This window comes from Oncorhynchus masou, chromosome 2, assembly GCF_036934945.1.
Source record: "Oncorhynchus masou masou isolate Uvic2021 chromosome 2, UVic_Omas_1.1, whole genome shotgun sequence".
Classification (NCBI taxonomy): domain Eukaryota; kingdom Metazoa; phylum Chordata; class Actinopteri; order Salmoniformes; family Salmonidae; genus Oncorhynchus; species Oncorhynchus masou.
Window position 1 is genome coordinate 35,759,302 of NC_088213.1, and position 21,961 is coordinate 35,781,262.

The following is a 21,961-nucleotide window of genomic DNA, read 5'->3' on the forward strand; positions in this document are numbered from 1 at the left end:
CGAAGCTGAAACAGCAGACGTTGCATGTGCTTTGAACCCCGTGCCTGATGGCTATTACTGTAGTTATTTATTCTTCTACAGCAAGACAAATATTCTGTCTGTTTTCAATCTGATTGTATATGTCAAAATGCTGGAGTTAGTAACCTTGACAGACAACCGGGGAACAGTGGGTTAACTGCCTTGTTCAGGGGCAGAATGACAGATTTTTAACTTGTCAGCTCAGGGATTTGATCCAGCAACCTTTCGGTTACTGGCCCAACACTCTAACCACTAGGCTACCTGCCACCCATCTTCAGGTTAGGGACAGGAGAGAAGCCCTCTTCATATTCCTCAGGCCCTTTAAAGCTTAAGAGGTCATCCATCCTGTGGTTCACTATCAGCTGGACTTAAAAGTCACAGAATCATCTTCACTGTGTGTGTGTGTGCGTACGCCATTCTCATTACATGAATCATACTACCGCTACACAGCAGTGGTCAGCCCCTACAACCATATGCCAGCATTCTAGCACAGACCTAATGCACTCATCAGCTGTGCCTTAGGGTTCCTGTTGCAAGGCCATTCTAGCACAGACCTAATGCACTCATCAGCTGTGCCTTAGGGTTCCTGTTGCAAGGCCATTCTAGCACAGACCTAATGCACTCATCAGCTGTGCCTTAGGGTTCCTGTTGCAAGGCCATTCTAGCACAGACCTAATGCACTCATCAGCTGTGCCTTAGGGTTCCTGTTGCAAGGCCATTCTAGCACAGAGCCAAGGCACTCATCAATCTAAAGCCAAATCACCTGGGCTGTGCCTTAGGGTTCCTGTTGCAAGGCCTAGGTTGACTGCCGGTTCTACGCCATGTGTCCTCAGATGAATCATAGAAAAGGACGCCACACCCTAACCCTAACTCTGACTATGCTGAAGACGAGAGAGCCTGGAAGAGATAGCAGAGCAGGTGGTCTCTCTGTGGTGCTAGAGTCGTGTGTCTTACTACAACAGATTACAGGCCCTCCAAGAAGAGCCCAACCTACCTGCTCAACAGTAATGTACTGTATCATCAGCACATGAGCAGATAAGCTGCCTAGTGTGGGGAGGTTACTAGCTGCCTAGTGGGGGGAGGTTACTAGCTGCCTAGTGGGGGGAGGTTACTAGCGGGGGAGGTTAATAGCTGCCTACTGGGGGAGTTTACTAGCTGCCTAGTAGGTGGAGGTTACTAGCTGCCTCGTGGGGGAGTTTACTAGTGGGGGAAGGATACTAGTGGGGGCGGTTACTAGCTGCCTTGTGGGGGAGATTACTAGTGGGGGAGGTTACTAGCTGCCTAGTGGGGGAGGTTACTAGTGGGGGAGGTTACCAGCTGCCTAGTGGGTGGAGGTTAATAGCTGCCTAGTTGGGGGGAGATTACTAGTGGGGGAGGTTACTAGCTGCCTAGTGGGGGAGATTACTAGTGGGGGAGTTTACTAGCTGCCTAGTGGGGGTAGGTTACTAGCTGCCTCGTGGGGGGAAGATACTAGTGGGGGGAGGTTACTAGCTGCCTAGTGGGGGAGGTTACTAGTGGGGGAGGTTACCAGCTGCCTAGTGGGTGGAGGTTAATAGCTGCCTAGTTGGGGGGAGATTACTAGTGGGGGGAGGTTACTAGCTGCCTAGTGGGGGGAGATTACTAGTGGGGGGAGGTTACTAGCTGCCTAGTGGGGGGGGGGGGTTACTAGTGGGGAGAGGTTACTAGCTGCCAAGTGGGCGGAGGTTACTTTCTGCCTAGTGGGTGGAGGTTACTAGCTGCCTAGTGGGGGGAGGTTACTAGTGTGGGGAGGTTACTACCTGTCTAGTGGGGGAGGTTACTAGTGTGGGGAGGTTACTAGCTGCCTAGTGGGGGAAGTTACTAGTGTGGGGAGGTTACTAGGCGCCTACGCATAGCTGTCAGTACTGGGTTAAAATGAGCTGTGCCTAACATTTCATTATTGCAATTTAACCTCGATACTTTGCATTTTGGTTTTGGGCAAATAATGTACTGTGCTGTATCAGTTTGTAACCAAGAGACTGAGTTTATATTGTAGGCTATAATTTTCCATTTTAGGTCAAACACCACTATGTTTCCACAGCTAGAGACAATATATTCTGTACACAACTGAAGCCAAATACTCTTTGGTCTGGTCCACCCAGAGCAAGATATTCCAGAGACGGAACAATACATGGATGGGGATCATACCGTACCATACCCTGGCAGCAACAGTTAGAAGTGAGTCACAGGCAGCTGTAAATAATAAGGCAATAGGAAAAGGGTAAATGATTTGGCTGTGGACATGATCCAGCCTGGCTTGATTTACACAGACCAGAGCCTAAACAGACCTTGTGCCATCTTGCCTGAAGCCCAGATACATGCAGAGTAATTAGTGATTGTGTCTTTCTCCTGAAACATCTGGGACCATCTAGCTTAAGCCTCCACCCCCCCATCATCACAGAGGGTAAAGCCCAGCCTGGACGCCCACTGACTCTGCTCAGGCTGCCTCTGAACTAAAGCATCCGCTGAGATCAAAGAACTGGACCGGCCTCTCATCCTCAACTCTTTTGGAGGGCAACAGAAAGTGAAGAGGACAAGGAGGTTTTCATAGAAGAGAGTAGCCTGTAATGTTGCTAAAGGGATACTACCACAATTACATAGGTGATCTGAATGAAATGATACCATAATAAGGAGGGATTCATATACAGCACAGTAAGTCACAAGCATCCATTAATCTCTGTTTATTCTGCGAGGCACTTCATTATAATGTTATATAGCATCATATAGAGTATACTGTGGTGAATAGATCCCCTCTGAGTCTGTGTGGTGGCCCATCACACATGTGCTTGGCCAACTGAGTGAGTTGGGGAGCTCTCTTCCCTGAGGACTGCAGAGCACACATCACCAGGCAGGCAGGCAGTGGCTCTGAGTCAACCGCCTGTAACCTGCCTCCCAGTCCCACAACACAGACAGACCACAGTTAGATAACCCCAAGGGCCACTGCACTGGCTACGTGCAGGGCATTTATTTATGTTTGGGAATGGAGATATGAGTGTCACCTCTGTGTACTGGTGTTTTTCCTATTTTGTTGGCTTACAACCTGGAATTAAAATTATTTTTGTGGGGTTTGTATCATTTGATTTACACAACATGCCTACCACTTTGAAGATGCAAAATATTTTTTAATGTAAAACAAACAAGAAATAAGACAAGAAAACTTGAGCGTGCATAACTATTCACCCCCCTAAGTCAATACTTTGTAGAGACACCTTTTGCAGCAATTACAGCTCCAAGTCTCTTGGGGTATGTCTCTATAAGCTTGGCACATCTAGCCACTGGGATTTTTGCCCATTCTTCAAGACAAACTGCTCCAGCTCCTTCAAGTTGGATGGGTTCCGCTGGTGTACAGCAATCTTTAAGTCACACCACAGATTCTCAGTTGGATTGAGGTCTGGGCTTTGACTAGGCCATTCCAAGACATTTAAATGTTTCCCCTTAAACCACTTGACTGTTGCTTTAGCAGTATGCTTAGGGTCATTGTCCTGCTGGAAGGTGAACCTCTGTCCCAGTCTCAAATCTCTGGAAGACTGAAACAGGTTTCCCTCAAGAATTTCCCTGTATTTAGCGCCATCCATCGTTCCTTCAATTCTGACCAGTTTCCCAGTCCCTGCCGATGAAAAACATCCCCACAGCATGATGCTGCCACCACCATGCTTCACTGTGGGGATGGTATTCTCGGGGTGATGAGAGGTGTTGGGTGTGCGCCAGACATAGCGTTTTCCTTGATGGCCAAAAAGCTAAATTTTAGTCTCATTTGACCAGAGTACCTTCTTCCATATGTTTGGGGAGTCTGCCTTTTGGCAAACACCAAACGTGTTTGCTTATTTTTTTCTTTAAGCTTTTTTCTGTCCACTCTTCCGTAAAGCCTAGCTCTGTGGATTGTACGGTTTAAAAAGTGGTCCTATGGACAGATACTCCAATCTACGCTGTGGCTCTTTGCAGCTCCTTCAGGGTTATTTTTGGTCTCTTTGTTCCGCTCTGATTAATGCCCTCCATGCCTGGTCCGTGAGTTTTGGTGGTCGGCCCTCGCTTGGCAGGTTTATTGTGGTGCCATATTCTTTCAATTTTATTTTATAATGGATTTAATGGTGCTCCGTGGGATGTTCAAAGTTTTGGATCTTTTTTTATAATCCAACCCTGACCTGTACTTCTCCACAACTTTGTCCCTGACCTGTTTGGAGAGCTCCTTGGTCTTCATGGTGCCGCTTGCTTGGTGGTGTTGCAGTTTCTGGGGCCTTTCAGAACAGGTGTGTGTATATATTCTGAGATAATGTGACAGATCATGTGACACTTAGATTGCACACAGGTTGACTTTATTTAACTAATTATGTGACGTTTGAAGGTAATTTGTTGCACCAGATTTCAGGGCTTCATAGCAAAGGGGGTGAATACATATGCACACACCACTTTTCCATTATTTTATTTTAGTTTTAGAAACAAGTTATTTTTATTCATTTCACTTCACCAATTTCAAATTCACAGGTTGTAATGCAACAAAATAGGACAAACGCAGAGGGGGATGAATACTTTTGCAAGGCACTGTAGCTGTAGTATCAGTGTGCTGTGGTGTGATGCTCCATTGTCTTAGCCCGTATATCTGACTTTTGTAGGTGTGCCAACTAAGCTGGCTTCCAGCATCTGGTTAAGAGGTGTTACACTTGGCCGATTGCCCAAGGTTTCACAAAGCCTCCTGCTCTGACAGTTGTAAATAAGTCACTGCTGTGGGTTGAAGGATGATGTATTTATTTCCGAGCTGCTCTTAACACATCGATGGGTGGGCGGGTATAGATTTCCTCATTTGTTTGAACAAATCAACAATAAACCTTGATGCTTGCATGGATTAGAGTGGTGTTGTGGATAAATGGCAGTTAGCAACAGCAGCTGAGATGAGAGGGAGGAGGTGACCTCTGCCATCTTACTGTAACTACTCAGGGACAGCCATTCAGGTCATAGAGGGGAGCCACAGCTTTCATGAGAGTTAAATCCCCCCACCCCCCATCCCCGGCTGAAATGGGCTTATCCCCATCAACCAGCAAACATTGCTCCCCAATTAACCCTTTCATAGGTCAAGATGACAGACAACCCAGGCCCTCTGTCACTGTGCAAAGCTAGCATGGTTAAGATACCACAGGACGAGCTGACACTCATCCATGTCACCATAACTGTTTGTGACAATGACTATCAAATGAGGTGTTTTCTTCGCTGGACACACTGTGACAACACATATTGTAACCACAAACAAATCTCCCAGAACGAATATTCCACACAACCACATATCAACATTAAGTCTCCATTTTGTTTAAAATCCCCTCTAGCATCTTCCATTTGGGTGTCATCATCAGTAGCTGCAGTATGTCTGGTGTGTACTGTGTTGGAGGCTGTGGGGTGCCTGATGTTGTTGCCATCGGTGCAGTATGTATCATGTTTCACAGTGGGCTAGTGTGACTCAGTGGAAGAACTGGCTTACGTCCCACAGCACATTTTCCGGTCTCACAGATGTGTCCTCTGCTACTCAGAACATGGACTTACAATTAATTACCTCACAATTACCAAGCTACTCTGTACCTTGCAGTTACATTGATTGAATCCCTTATTAATTGTAAGAGAGATGCCATTTTTGATTTACTTTTATAATGTTGCCTGGCCCTGATTCAGGGGATTTGATCATGAAACGTGTTTAGTGATAGAAACTTTGACTGTGTCGATAAACTGTCTGTCTGTTGCTTTGAGCCACACAAACCTACTAATACTGTGCTACATGAAGAAATAATGAGAGGTCGTAGCTCTATCTTATAGAAAAATAACAGATGCATTTAGAGCAGCATTGAGTTGATGCTTGACTTGGTTCATGATTCTATTGGTAACTCACATCAAAGGAATTCACATTGTGGTCTGTATTCTATGTCAACTCAAAAATAAGATATTCTACACACAAATGTCCTGACCTTGATTACGGCTGTTGTGGCTGTTCAATTGTTCATTAAGGGGAGATTATCCATGGTGCATTGCCATAAGCAGCATCTTCAGGTTAAGGACAGGAGAGAACCCCTCTTCATATTCGTCATGCATAAAAGAACGAGGCCCTTTAAGAGCTTAAATGGTTCACATGCATCTAGTGAGTCTTCAGAGAGCCAAGCAGCTGTGCACAGGGATGCTTCTATCCATTAAGAGTTAATGGACTCACTTTCGCAAAAGGATGTTAAAGCCACAGTTCTCTGTGCTCATGGTGCTGTGTCTCCCCTCTATAAATAGCGACTGGCAGCAGAATGGCCCAATGCTATTTTACAGTCCTCCAGGTATCGGTTGCTGAATCTCAGCCATCTATGGTTGGTCAGGCTCCCCAAGCATATAGAGGTATAATAGTCTCAGCTCAGCTCCCTCCTCTGCTTCACAGATACTGTACTGTGATTAAATGCCGTGCCCTTATAATTACACTTCTTTACACGCCATTGCCCCGAATCTGAAATATTGCAGAGGAAATCAAACGTGACATAGTGAAGCCTGCCACGTTACATCACTCACACTAAATCCAGACTGTGAAATATCAATTCATTTGTTTGGAGGATGTACCCATATTTGTGCGACCAAATAGCATCAGTATACCATCCATTAAAATATGATTACTGTGTTTATATAACAGCCTCATAAATGTGTTTTACAGTATCTACGTTCAGAACTGTATCTCACTCGTGTCTAAAATCCAATATCACTTTAATACCCTGTAATACAATACAGCAGTAGGCTAATAAAGAAAGGAGTTCTGCTTCTTCTTCTTCACCGGTTACAGTGAGGCTCAGAAAGACAGAGTGACAAGGTAGCACCAGTCGGTCTCCCACAGCCCCCGGGAGTCTCAGCAGAGCAGCAGAGCCCATGGTGGAGGGAGCCCTGTGTGTCGCTATGAGACCCAGGGAGTGGACACTAACACTGGGCAAAGACTGGAATGCCTTCACGTGGACTTTACCAAACAATAGAGGGCGTAGATCTGACTTTGTGGATGGGGACCATCAAAGCGTGTCCTCATACACACATAATTCATCCATCAGATCAATTAATGAATGTACACTGAGTGTACAAAACATTAGGAACTCCTGCTCTTTCCATGACAGACTGACCAGGTGAATCCAGGTGAAGCCTATGATCCCTTATTGATGTTACTTGTTATATACACTTCAATCAGTGTAGATGAAGGGGCGGAGACAGATTAAAGAAGGATTTTTAAGCTTTGAGACATTTGAGACATGGATTGTCTGTGTGCCATTCAGAGGGTGAATGGGCAAGACAAAATATTTAAGTGCCTTTGAACAGGGAATGGTATTAGGTTCCAGGTGCACCGGTTTGAGTGTCCAATAACTGCAACGCTACTGGGATTTTTACGCTCAATAATTTCCCGTGTGTCCACCACCCAAAGGACATCCAGCCAACTTGACACAACTGTGTGAAAAATTGGTGTCAACATGGGCCAGCATCCCTGTGGAAAAATGTCAAACCTTGTAGAGTCCATACCCCAACGAATTGAGGCTGTTCTGAGGGCAAAAGGGGGTGCAACTCAATATTATGAAGGCATTCCTAATGTTTGGTACACTCATTGTACACTAGTAGTAAGCAGGGTTGGTGTCAATTCCATTTCAACAAAGTAAATTCAAGATTGAAACTGAAATACAATTTTTTTTCTCATAGAGAAGCATAAAATAGAATTAAAATTAGATTTGGAATTTCAGTTTACTTCCTAAATTGACTGAATTTAAATGGAATTGACACCAACCCTGGTAGTGGATTTCTCTAGTCTGCTTTGAGTGACTATTTTATTAGGCAGGTCAGTTAAGAACAAATTCTTATTTTCAATGATGGCCTAGGAACAGTGGGTTAACTGCCTTGTTCTGGGGCAGAACGACAGATTTTTATCTTGTCAGCTTGGGGATTTGATCTTGCAACCTTCCGGTTACAAGTCCAACTATTGCTGTACAATTTCATATTACAATCTTTCTGTATTCACAGTGCTAACAGTTCTTTAGCAGACACTCTTATCCAGAGTGACTTACATTTGTGCATTCATCTTAAAATAATTAGGTGAAACAACAACATATCACAATCGTAGCAAGTAGACTTTCCCTCAACAAAGTAGTTATCACACAAATGCAGTGCTTGCAGGAATAGACTAGTGGATTTTTATTAGCATTCTATAGGCCTATAACACGATCCAAAATTGCAAGTTTCGTCATTGAAACAATTATTGTCATAAAATATACCAATAGCTAGTAGTAGCTCAGCTCTGAGAACATGTGTTTGTGTAGAGGCTGTGTCTGATTGGTGTGCCCCCTCTGGGTGGCAGAAGTGATTCACTGGGATTGGCCATCCATCAGGGGCATGTCAGGGAAGGCAACCCTTAGCACGCAATGATGAGGAGGCTCACACATCCTTCATGTCAAGCAAATGATGCCTCCCTCAATCCTGCCCCTTGTGACTGTGTGTTCATCAAAGACTGAAAGACATAAACTTGGATGGCCCATAGAGAGACAATTGAAATCAACAAAATATTGAAACAAATTGGTGATAATCATTTGAAAGGTTATCCATCATATTGCGGGACAAGATATTATAACCTTCAAACATGTAGGCTGCACACAGATAGTGTAAATGTGTTTTGTTGGAACTTGTGTATATGTGTTGAGGTTATCAACACTCTGCTTTGAGCCAACAGTGGGATTCAGAAGCCTCAATTATGTAATAGAATGTCAACTCCACTGACACACAGAGAGAAACCAATGGGTCTAAATATTTCCAGGAAACAAAAGATGCTGTTTTACAATAAGGCAGATTGTATTTTGAGGGCAGAACACGAGTAATGACCTTTCCAAATATCAACACTGTCACTAAAAATGATATCAATGACAATGGTTGCCTATTAATTCACATGAGATGTAGAAGTGACACACACACACACACACAGGCACACACACACACACACATACCAGTGGAACGTTGACCTCTTTAATATGAAAGCCCGATGATTTGTTTGTTGTGTTTTAGCCAGAGAGAGACTATGGGCTTAACAGTCGTGAATCGTGCAGACTGTTTGGCAGGTTCTTCAACAGTCCAGTCCATTACGCTAGGAATGCATTACGCTGCTCTTCTTCACAACATAACAATACTTACATCCCAAACACTAAATATGCTACGATCAAAGAGTGTCAACAATCTGTGCATTCAGCAACCTATTTATCAATGAAGACAAATCATTCAAACCCAGCTGACTTCGCGGAGACTAAATAATTCCAATGTATCCATCAAATAATAATAATACAATACTAACACCAAACAGAACGATATAGCTAATATAGCTTATATTAGGAAACACCAAGCAAACACAACGATGCTCTGGTTTGCAGTAACATATTTTGCTCTGGTTTTCAATAGCATATTTATCTCGTTTCAATCCATTTTCTTAATCTGTACAAGTGAGAATCGTGTGCGTAAGGAAATGGTCTAAAAAAATATGAGCCCCCTAAATACTGTGAACAGAGTTATGTAAACACATGTGTTCGAAATAAACACTTTATTGCGATGCGTAAATGCGCCCATGCCCCTCATATTCGACATTGTGTAAAATGACAGACGCCCCCTTCCTCAAATCGTATTAAAATACATGTTCTCGAGTCACAGTAGTCTCCTAATTGGAACAATTAGCAAAACACTGTGTCTGACTGCGATTGTGTACAGTCTCGTGCATGGTCACATCTTCATCCTTACCGTTTTGAGCCGAGACGTAATGCAGCACCAAGTTTCCAAAAAGGACCACAGCCAACATTACAGCATTGGGCTGCATTCTTGGGGTTCGATGAGAGGACGAGGCAGGGACGAGACAAGGCGATTGTGGGAGATGAGATATTGATCGCGGGAATTATAGATCTGGTCTAAAAGTGCATAGCAGAGGGGATGCGGAGTTCTTTAGAATGATCTACGAAGGCTATAAAGGTAAGGTCCTCCTGAAAATAACGAAATGAAGGCAGCAAGGAATGGTCCAGGACAGGCCGATAGCTCCGTCAGGGATGCCGATGTAGTAGGGCCATAAACGGAGCCTCCTTCGTCGGATTGCGGAGGAGGTCTTTCGATGTCAGTGCGAGCGTCCACCGTTGTAGTTCCGAAGGATCAGAGATGCGCAGACCGATGCGCATTGGCGATCATAGAAACGAGGAGCCCAAAATAAAAGTGTACATTTTAAAAACAGTCATTCTGAACATGCGCGAATTATTGCCTATATCAATTTGATTACCTTTGCACATTTATTGAGTCAATCGTTTTTATTGACAGACAGTCTATGGACATATGGAATTTTAGCATCGAAATGTGGCGCAGGAAAGCTTGATCGCAAGACGCACATCCACAAACGCGAGCGCGGAAACACACACGCGCACACAGAGAAAGAAAGTGGCCACTTTCGGTGGTTTATCTCTAAGTAGACCTCTTGACCAATTACAATTATAGAGACACGCATAATTGCTATAATTGCAAGGAATTCAGGTAAATCATGCCTGAGGGTAAATAATTATAGGCTGTGGTTTAATCTTCCCAAATACCATGCCCCATCATAATACTGTAAATACATAGGAAACAGGTCACTGGGTGGTAACAACCCTGCCATAAACCACACATAGCAGCTAATTTCACCAGAAGACATAACCCAGGACACAGTGAACCCTGGTTACTGTACTGGACTGGACTGGACTGTGAATCAATCAGACTGACCCTAACTAACATGGCCTCCCATTAATCCCTGTATTCCAGAGCTGTGCAGTGGTGTTACATGGGCGACATCTAGTGGTTCATTATAGAAGCCAGAATTCAACTGAATCATACTGGGTATATTGTGTTGTGTGAACATTAGCAGTGGGTAAATAAATATAATGAATGGGTATATATTAATGATTTATTTTGTAAACAAGTGGAAAACACACTATGATAAATGAAAGGCCAGACTATGGCAACCCATTCAGTCAGTGTGTATACCGTACACATGTAATATCTATTTGAGGGACACTTTTTTAAGTAGTACTGTCCACAATCTGATTCTGTGGCCAAATATATCTGAGAAATTGATTCCAACTGCTGCCGCACAACAGTATCCACCGGCCATTGCACTGTGAGTATTTGTGTGCTAGAAGAAGTATTGTAAATGGCTCGTCTTCTCACCCAATGGCAGAACAAACTGGACTTCCCTCCACTTTACTCTCCACCCTCTAGTTTATCTGTGGAAGAGTACGTTTAAAATGTAACCCCATCTGAAACCCCCCACTGGCCAATCAGCTAGGGAAAGGTCAGAGCCGATGACACACCCTCCTTTGTTCAAAACCAATGAGAGAGGAAGTGGGGCATTTTGCCCGAGGGAAAAACTTACCCCTAGAACTGTTAATCACGCATCACTTAACTGTTGCCAATGTGTTCACAACGGTACACCCTCTGTTGGGCTTTTTACCTCTACTACTCTCATTTCTTGGTATATTTAGTATGGATAGTAGACAACAATGGCTTACCAGACTGAAAAATGAACTTAGCAACAGTCCTCTGGTCTCAAATGTGGCTTTTGGATTTATCCTCATGGGACTAGAGAAGCTGGTGGAGCTGGAGTTTGAGTGTCCTTGCAATCCTAAATGGAACGGAGTGTTTTCATCTGCCTTCTTCATCATTCCTGCTGTCATGGCCTTCACGTTGATGCTGATCATTCAAGGATGCAGGTGCGATACGTGGTGCCAGAAGACTGTGTCTTTTTCCAGTTTTGTCCCTGCAATCGTCTGGCTGATCTTGTTGTTCCTCGATGGCCAGTACTTTGCTTGTGCAATGACAGACTGGAAGGGCAGATTTGTCATAGTTGATAAAGCAGCACCGCAGAAATGGTGTGAGCCAACTAGTGAGGGAGATGTCACACCGCAAGAACTAATGCTCCGCTCGCAGCAGCTATTTGTTGTGTCTCAGGTGAGTCTCATTTCATGCATATCACATGCATACTACATTGTTACATGCATATGTTTCATTATATGAGGTGGAATGAGGAGCTCGGGGCCATGTGTATCAAACGATTCAAAGAGGGAGAGCTGATCTAGAATCAGGTTCCCCCGTCCATGTAATCTTATTCATTAAGATCTAAAAGGCTAAACTGATCCTAAGTCAGCACTCCTACTTGGAAACACTTGATACATATGGCCCCTAGCTCCTTATGTTACTGCACAGCTCTCACCTGTTACAAATCACTCTACCTATGTGGAGTGACGGAGTTGTGGGTTATCAATGACAAAGATGTCTAGTCTATGCATTGCAGTCACATTTAGGATGTTATTCACCTTATTCAATCTTTATTTCTGCCCCCTGATGTATCAGGTTCTAGGTATATTTCTTCTCATAATCATCTGTGTGGGACTCATAGTGTATGTTATCAGAGAGAGCTGCCATCAGGAGTCTGAGATGCAGGATGCAGACGTAGCGGAGCTCACCGTGCTCAGGATGAGCTCTCTGAGAACCAGGACAACGTGAGAGGACAGGCTCCTCCACCCCACCCATCCTCTCACCTGGCTGGCCTGCCCGCTGAGGCAGCTCTCAGATGGTTCTGATGGCTCTGAGGCCCTTGCCATAGCCCATGCCTTGTGTAGAGACTTTGTAAATTACCTGAATTGACAGCTTTGTTTGAAAGTACTCTTTCTATTTGTAAATAAGGATTTATTTGGGGGGGGATTTCTTTTACCATTTTTGGGATTTACCTTTTGCATTTTCAATGACCCCATCATTCAGAGAGTGGGTGCATTTCATGAAACTAATGACAGAAATGCCCACAAACGGTTGCATGCGGCACCCATGGAATGTATATGAGAGCAACATACGTGTAAACCATGAACATAGGTGTAAACCATGAACATAGGTGTAAACCATGAACATAGGTGTAAACCATGAACATAGGTGTATACCATGAACATAGGTGTAAACCATGAACATAGGTGTAAACCATGAACATAGGTGTAAACCATGAACATAGGTGTATACCATGAACATAGGTGTAAACCATGAACATAGGTGTAAACCATGAACATAGGTGTATACCATGAACATAGGTGTAAACCATGAACATATAGGTGTAATACCATGAACATAGGTGTATACCATGAACATAGGTGTAAACCATGAACATAGGTGTAAACCATGAACATAGGTGTATACCATGAACATAGGTGTAAACCATGAACATAGGTGTAAACCATGAACATATACCATGATACATAGGTGTAAACCATGAACATAGGTGTAAACCATGAACATAGGTGTATACCATGAACATAGGTGTAAACCATGAACATAGGTGTAAACCATGAACATAGGTGTATACCATGAACATAGGTGTAAACCATGAACATAGGTGTAAACCATGAACATAGGTGTATACCATGAACATAGGTGTAAACCATGAACATAGGTGTAAACCATGAACATAAACCATGAACATAGGTGTATACCATGAACATAGGTGTAAACCATGAACATAGGTGTATACCATGAACATAGGTGTATACCATGAACATAGGTGTAAACCATGAACATAGGTGTAAACCATGAACATAGGTGTAAACCATGAACATAGGTGTATACCATGAACATAGGTGTATACCATGAACATAGGTGTAAACCATGAACATAGGTGTATACCATGAACATAGGTGTATACCATGAACATAGGTGTAAACCATGAACATAGGTGTAAACCATGAACATAGGTGTATACCATGAACATAGGTGTAAACATGAACATGTAAACATAGGTGTAAACCATGAACATAGGTGTAAACCATGAACATAGGTGTATACCATGAACATAGGTGTAAACCATGAACATAGGTGTATACCATGAACATAGGTAAACCATGAACATAAACCATGAACATAGGTGTATACCATGAACATAGGTGTATACCATGAACATAGGTGTAAACCATGAACATAGGTGTAAACCATGAACATAGGTGTATACCATGAACATAGGTGTATACCATGAACATAGGTGTAAACCATGAACATAGGTGTATACCATGAACATAGGTGTAAACCATGTGCAGGCTTTTCTTTCATTATCATCAACCGCATTTGGCCCAGCAACAGTGGGGATCCACTTACACACTGTCATGTCATGGACCTTCCTTCAATGAAATATACGTTTATACAGTCATACAGTCAATTTTATACTAACTGGTTGAGCCAGTTTTAATTTGTTGCTTCATGATGTCAGTACCTCATGTATATTTTCTACTTAAGACATTTTGACTAATTTCAGACCCAGTTCTAGGTCTAATAGAATGTACAGTACCAGTCAAAAGTTTGGACACACCTATTCATTCCATGGTTTTTCTTAATTTTTAATATTTTCTACATTGTAAAATAATAGTGAAGATTTCAAAAATATTTGACCAAGAAGGAGAGTAATGGAGTGCTACATCAGATGGCCTGGCCTCCACAATCACCCGACCTCAACCCAATTGAGATGGTTTGGGATAAGTTGGACCGCAGAGTGAAGCAAAAGCAGCTAACAAGTGCTTAGCATATGTGGGAACTCCTTCAAGACGGTTGGAAAAGCATTCGAGGTGAAGCTGATTGAGAGAATGACAAGAGTTTGCAAAGCTGTCATCAAGGCAAAGGGTGGCTACTTTGAAGAATCTAAAATATATTTTGATTTGTTTAACACTTTTTGGTTACTACATGATTTCATATCTGTTATTTCATAGTTTTGATGTATTTGCTGTTATTCTAAAATGTAGGAAATAGTTTTAAAAAATAAGAAAAACCCTTGACTGAGTAGGTGTATCCAAAATTGTGTCTGGTACTGTATCTGACGGCCATTTTGCAGCTGGCCTGGGCTACGCTGCACTTCACTTCCTATGGTTCCCATTCTGGCCATCTGCAGGTATATACTAAAGGACTGGTCTTTACCCTGGCTGGGAGGTGTACCTCTCTGGACTGGCTTTCTCATTCTGTTGTGAGGCCCATCCCATCACTCCCAGACCACTGACTTCCAGGCTCAAACCTAGGCCCAGCTAAACTACATACAGTAGTTGACATTATTCAGAGAAAGGGGATATCTCTCATACTAAGCAGAATATGTACATGTAGCACTGTTGAAAAGGAGTCGTGTTATGTGTCGTCTCATGTGTAACACTGGATATTAGGTTTAACCAGGGACAAATTAAAATGTAACAACTGGTCTGTCTGTACAATGCATTTGTTATAACATAAATTATTTATTTAATGAAAAAAGCTCAGGCTTTTGTACAGTTCTGTAACACATGCAGAATACAATATTGACTATTACTATCAAAACAGAAGTTATGCCATAATTTACATGATGAAATATAATACATGTGAAATGTTTTTGGCTGCAGATGTAATAAAACAACGCTATTATCCATCACTGTCAAGTAGGCAACTATCCATTATGCTAAGAAGTGGTATCAATCTCTCTTGCCAGTAAATAATGTATTTACATTTTTTCTTTCTCAATGAAATTTGTATTTTATTTTATTGTATTTCACCTTTATTTAACCAAGTAGGCTAGTTAAGAACAAGTTCTCATTTACAACTGCGACCTGCCCAAGATAAAGCAAAGCAATTCGACACATACAACAACACATGGAATTAACAAACATACAGTCAATAATACAGTGGGAAAAGTCTATATACAGCGTGTGCAAATGAGGTAGGATAAGGGAGGTAAGGCAATAAATAGGCCATGGTGGCGAAGTAATTACAATATAGCAATTAAACACTGGAATGGTAGATGTGCAGAAGATTAATGTGCAAGTAGAGATACTGGTGTGAAAAGGAGCAAGATAAATAAATACAGTATGGGGATGGGGTAGTTGGATGGGCTATTTACAGATGGGCTATGTACAGGTGCAGTGATCTGTGAGCTGCTCTGACAGCTGGTGCTTAAAGCTAGTGAGGGAGATATGAGTCTCCAGCTTCAGTGATTTTTGAAGTTCGTTCCAGTCATTGGAAGCAGAGAACTGGAAGGAAAGGCAGCCAAAGTAAGAATTGGCTTTGAGGGTGACCAGTGAGATATACAGTGCCTTGCGAAAGTATTCGGCCCCCTTGAACTTTGCGACCTTTGCCACATTTCAGGCTTCAAACATAAAGATATAAAACTGTATTTTTTGTGAAGAATCAACAACAATTGGGACACAATCATGAAGTGGAACGACATTTATTGGATATTTCAAACTTTTTTAACAAATCAAAAACTGAAAAATTGGGCGTGCAAAATTATTCAGCCCCTTTACTTTCAGTGCAGCAAACTCTCTCCAGAAGTTCAGTGAGGATCTCTGAATGATCCAATGTTGACCTAAATAACTAATGATGATAAATACAATCCACCTGTGTGTAATCAAGTCTCCATATAAATGCACCTGCACTGTGATAGTCTCAGAAGTCCGTTAAAAGCGCAGAGAGCATCATGAAGAACAAGGAACACACCAGGCAGGTCCGAGATACTGTTGTGAAGAAGTTTAAAGCCGGATTTGGATACAAAAAGATTTCCCAAGCTTTAAACATCCCAAGGAGCACTGTGCAAGCGATAATATTGAAATGGAAGGAGTATCAGGCCACTGCAAATCTACCAAGACCTGGCCGTCCCTCTAAACTTTCAGCTCATATAAGGAGAAGACTGATCAGAGATGCAGCCAAGAGGCCCATGATCACTCTGGATGAACTGCAGAGATCTACAACTGAGGTGGGAGACTGTCCATAGGACAACAATCAGTCGTATATTGCACAAATCTGGCCTTTATGGAAGTGGCAAGAAGAAAGCCATTTCTTAAAGATATCCATAAAAAGTGTTGTTTAAAGTTTGCCACAAGCCACCTGGGAGACACACCAAACATGTGGAAGAAGGTGCTCTGGTCAGATGAAACCAAAATTGAACCTTTTGGCAACAATGCAAAACGTTATGTTTGGCGTAAAAGCAACACAGCTCATCACCCTGAACACACCATACCCACTGTCAAACATGGTGGTGGCAGCATCATGGTTTGGGCCTGCTTTTCTTCAGCAGGGACAGGGAAGATGGTTAAAATTGATGGGAAGATGGATGGAGCCAAATACAGGACCATTCTGGAAGAAAACCTGATGGAGTCTGCAAAAGACCTGAGACTGGGACGGAGATTTGTCTTCCAACAAGACAATGATCCAAAACATAAAGCAAAATCTACAATGGAATGGTTAAAAAATAAACATATCCAGGTGTTAGAATGGCCAAGTCAAAGTCCAGACCTGAATCCAATCGAGAATCTGTGGAAAGAACTGAAAACTGCTGTTCACAAATGCTCTCCATCCAACCTCACTGAGCTCGAGCTGTTTTGCAAGGAGGAATGGGAAAAAATTCAGTCTCTCGATGTGCAAAACTGATAGAGACATACCCCAAGCGACTTACAGCTGTAATCGCAGCAAAAGGTGGCGCTACAAAGTATTAACTTAAGGGGGCTGAATAATTTTGCACGCCCAATTTTTCAGTTTTTGATTTGTTAAAAAAGTTTGAAATATCCAATAAATGTTGTTTCACTTCATGATTGTGTCCCACTTGTTGTTGATTCTTCACAAAAAATACAGTTTTAGATCTTTATGTTTGAAGCCTGAAATGTGGCAAAAGGTCGCAAAGTTCAAGGGGGCCGAATACTTTCGCAAGGCACTGTACCTGCTGGAGTGTGTGCTACGGCTGCGTGCTGCTATGGTGACCAGTGAGCTGAGATACGCCGGGGCTTTACCTAGCAGAGACTTGTACATGACCTGGAGTCAGTGGGTTTGGTGTTGAGTATGAAGCGAGGGCCAGCCAACGAGAGTACACAGGTCGCAGTGGTGGGTAGTATATGGGGCTATGGTGACAAAACGGATGGCACTGTGAGAGACTGCATCCAATTTGTTGCGTAGAGTGTTGGAGACTAGTTTGTAAATGACATCGCCGAAGTCAAGGATCGGTAGGCGTAGAGGTGTCGTCTGCGTAGAGGTGGATCAGAGAATCACCAGCAGTAAGAGCGACATCATTGATGTATACAGAGAAGAGAGTTGGCCAGAGAATTTAACCCTGTGGCACCCCCATAGAGACTGCCAGATGTCCGGACAACAGGCCCTCCGATTTGACACATTGAACTCTATCAGAGAAGTAGTTGGTGAACCAGGCGAGGTAATCATTTGAGAAACCAAGGCTGTTGAGTCTGCCGATAACAATGTGGAGATTGACATAGTCGAAAGCCTTGGCCAGGTCAAGGAATACAGCTGCACAGTAATGTCTCTTATCGATGGCGGTTATGATATCGTTTAGGACCTTGAGCGTGGCTGAGGTGCACCCATGACCAGCTCTGAAACCAGATTGCATAGCGGAGAAGGTACGGTGGGATTCGAAATGGTAGGTAATCTGTTTGTTAACTTGGCTTTCGAAGACCTTAGAAAGGCAGGGTAGGATAGATATAGGTCTGTAGCAGTTTGGTTCTAGAGTGTCTCCCCCTTTGAAGAGAGGGATGACTGCGGCAGCTTTCCAATCTTTGGGAATCTCAGACGATACGAAAGAAAGAGGTTGAACAGGTTAGTAATAGGGGTTGCAATAATTTCGGCAGGTGATTTTATAAAGAGAGGGTCCAGATTGTCTAGCCCGGCTAATTTGTAGGGGTCCAGATTTTGCAGCTCTTTCAGAACATCAGCTATCTGGACTTGGGTGAAGGAGAAATGGGGGAGGCTTGGGCGAGTTGCTGTGGGGGGTGCAGGGCTGTTGACCGGAGTAGGGGTAGCCAGGTGGAAAGCATGGCCAGCCATAAAAAAATGCTTATTGAAATTCTCAATTATGGTGGATTTATCAGTGGTGACAGTGTTTCCTAGCCTCGGTGCAGTGGGCAGCTGGGAGGAGGTGCTCTTATTCTCCATGGACTTTACAGTGTCCCAGAACTTTTTTGAGTTTGTGCTACAGGATGCAAATTTCTGCTTGAAAAAGCTAGCCTTAGCTTTCCTAACTGCCTGTGTATATTGGTTCCTAACTTCCCTGAAAAGTTGCATATCACGGGGGCTATTCGATGCTAATGCAGAATGCCACAGGGTGTTTTTTTGCTGGTCAAGGGAAGTCAGGTCTGGAGAGAACCAAGGGCTATCTATATCTGTTCCTGGTTCTAAATTTTTTAATGGGGCATGCTTATTTAAGATGGTGAGGAAGGCACTTTTAAAGAATAACCAGGAATCTTCTACTGACGGGATGAGGTCAATATACTTCCAGGAAACCCGGGCCAGGTCGATTAGAAAGGTCTGCTCACTGAAGTGTTTTAGGGAGCATTTGACAGTGATGAGGGGTGGTCGTTTGACTGCAGACCCATTACGGATGCAGGCAATGAGGCAGTGATTGCTGAGATTGGTTGAAAACAGCAGAGGTGTATTTGGGGTGCAAGTTGGTTAGGATGATATTTATGAGGGTGCCTGTGTTTACGGACTTGGGGTTGTACCTGGTGGGTTCATTGATCATTTGTGTGAGATTGAGGGCATCAAGCTTAGATTGTAGGATGACCGGGGTGTTAAGTATGTCCCAGTTTAGGTCACCTAGCAGCACAAACTCTGAAGATAGATGGGGGGCAATCAATTCACATATGGTGTCCAGGGCACAGCTGGGGGCAGAGGGTGGTCTATAGCAAGCGGCAACAGTGAGAGACTTGTTTCTGGAAAGGTGGATTTTTAAAAGTAGAAGCTCGAATTGTTTGGGTAGTAAGACAGAACTCTGCAGGCTATCTCTGCAGTAGATTGCAACACCGCCCCCTTTGGCAGTTCTATTTTGTTGGAAAATTTTATAGTTAGGGATGGAAATTTCAGGGTCTTTGGTGGTCTTCCTAAGCCAGGATTCAGACATGGCTAGGACCTCTGGGTTGGCAGAGTGTGTTAAAGCAGTGAATAAAACAGACTTAGGGAGGAGGCTTCTAATGTTAACGTGCATGAAACCAAGGCTTTTACGGTTACAGAAGTCAACAAATGAGAGCACCTGGGGAATCGGTGTGGAGCTAGGCACTGCAGGGCCTGTATTAACCTCTACATCACCAGAGGAACAGAGGAGGAGTAGGATAAGGGTACAGCTCAAGGCTATAAGAACTGGTCGTCTAGTACGTTTGGAACAGAGAGTAAAAGGAGCAGGTTTCTGGGCGCAATAGAATAGATTCAAGGCATAATGTACAGACAAAGGTATGGTAGGATGTGAGTACATTGGAGGTAAACCTAGGCATTGAGTAATGATGGGAGAGATATTGTCTCTAGAGACGTTTAAATCAGGTGATATCACCGCATATGTGGGAGGTAGAACTAAATGGTTGGTTAAGGCATATTCAGCAGGGCTAGAGGCTATACACTGAAATAAGACAATCACTAACCAGGACAGTAATGGACAAGGCATATTGATATTAGGGAGAGGCATGCATAGCTGAGTGATCATAGGGGTCCAGTGAGTGGTTGGGCTGGCTGGAGACACGACGATTCAGACAGCTAGCAGGCCGGGGCTAGCAAACTAGCAGAAGGGCCTTAGAGGGACATTGCGATGGAGGAAAGTCTGTTTTAGCCTCGTGCGGTGACGTTGATAGACCAGTCGTGATGGATTAGTAGGTTTCGCCCAAGTCGCAGAGGGGTCCAAGTTCAATTGGCAAAATAGGTATAGTGGCCCAAGAAATTGGCCAATGGATCTATTCAGCTAACAGTCCAATATGCTCAAGACAGCTAGCGGGCCACGGCTAGCAAGCCAGCAGATGGGCATTCAGTGGACCTGTTGGAAAATAAACCCTTGGGCAGATAGAACGTCGGTAGTCCAGTCGTGATGGATAAGCAGGACTTCGTTGAGTAAAAGGGCCCAGGCCAATTGGCAAAATAGGTATAGTGGCCCAAGAAATTGGCCAATAGGCCTATTAGCTAACAATCCGATATGCTGAAAGTTTCCCTCCCTCCATTTGTGTATTAGTCTTGACACAAATGAGCGAAACAATTCCTCATCAGCTCCACCTGGAATATCAATTGTGATTGAACTGTAGTGAGAGGATGTTTCTTTGATGTACCAGCTGTCTGATGGCCGTACTACTGACACACTTCAATAATGACCTTCATGTTGACCCAGTGGCTGCCGTCTTGAGGAAACACCAGGACTTTCCCACCATGGACAGCAGGAATAGAGAGGGTCAACAGGGTAACAATGAAGATACCAGGGAGACACATCTTCACTAGCTGCTTCACATAAAATAAGGTCAAATAAATCTCATGAAATTATGTTTTAACATGAGAAGAATTAACCTGTTGAAACTCTAGGGGCGCAATTTCATTTTTGGATGAAAAACGTTCCGGTTTTAAACAAGATATTTTGTCACAAAAAGATGCTCGACTATGCATATAATTGATAGCTTTCGAAAGAAAACACTCTGACGTGTCCAGAACTGCAAAGATATTTTCTGTGCGTGCCCTAGAACGTGAGCTTCAGGCAAAACCAAGATGAGACGGCATCCAGGAAATGAGCAGGATTTTTGAGGCTCTGTTTTCCATTGTCTCCTTATATGGCTGTGAATGCGAGAGGAGTAAGTCTGCCCTTTCTGTCATTTCCCCAAGGTGTCTGCAGCATTGTGACGTATTTGTAGTCATATCATTGGAAGATTGACCATAAGAGACCACATTTACCAGGTGTCCGCCCGGTGTCCTGCGCCGAAATTGGTGCGCAAAAGTCAGCTGCAAGTATTTTTCCACAGAATTCAGAGGAGAATGCAGGCTTCCACGAACGATATATCAATGAAGAGATATGTGAAAAAACACCTTGAGGATTGATTCCAAACAACGTTTGCCATGTTTCGGTCGATATTATGGAGTTAATTCGGAAAAAGTTTGACGTTGTAGGTGACTGAATTTTCGGTTCGTT

At 43.3% G+C, this 21,961-nt stretch overlaps 1 protein-coding gene across 4 annotated transcripts in view; it reads right to left on the reverse strand.

The window, feature by feature from the left end:
• Positions 1-10,412, reverse strand: part of LOC135504059 (neuroplastin-like) — a 36,219-nt gene extending 25,807 nt beyond the window's left edge. For all 4 annotated transcript variants that reach the window (XR_010450061.1, XR_010450062.1, XM_064922348.1 and 1 more), the window contains exon 1: positions 9,784-10,412. Coding sequence is in view for 2 of the 4 variants with exons in the window: in XM_064922348.1 (XP_064778420.1) it covers positions 9,784-9,859 (76 nt within the window). In the remaining 2 variants the exon portion in view is untranslated. The remainder of the gene's footprint in view (positions 1-9,783) is intronic.
• Positions 10,413-21,961: the final 11,549 nt, after the last annotated feature.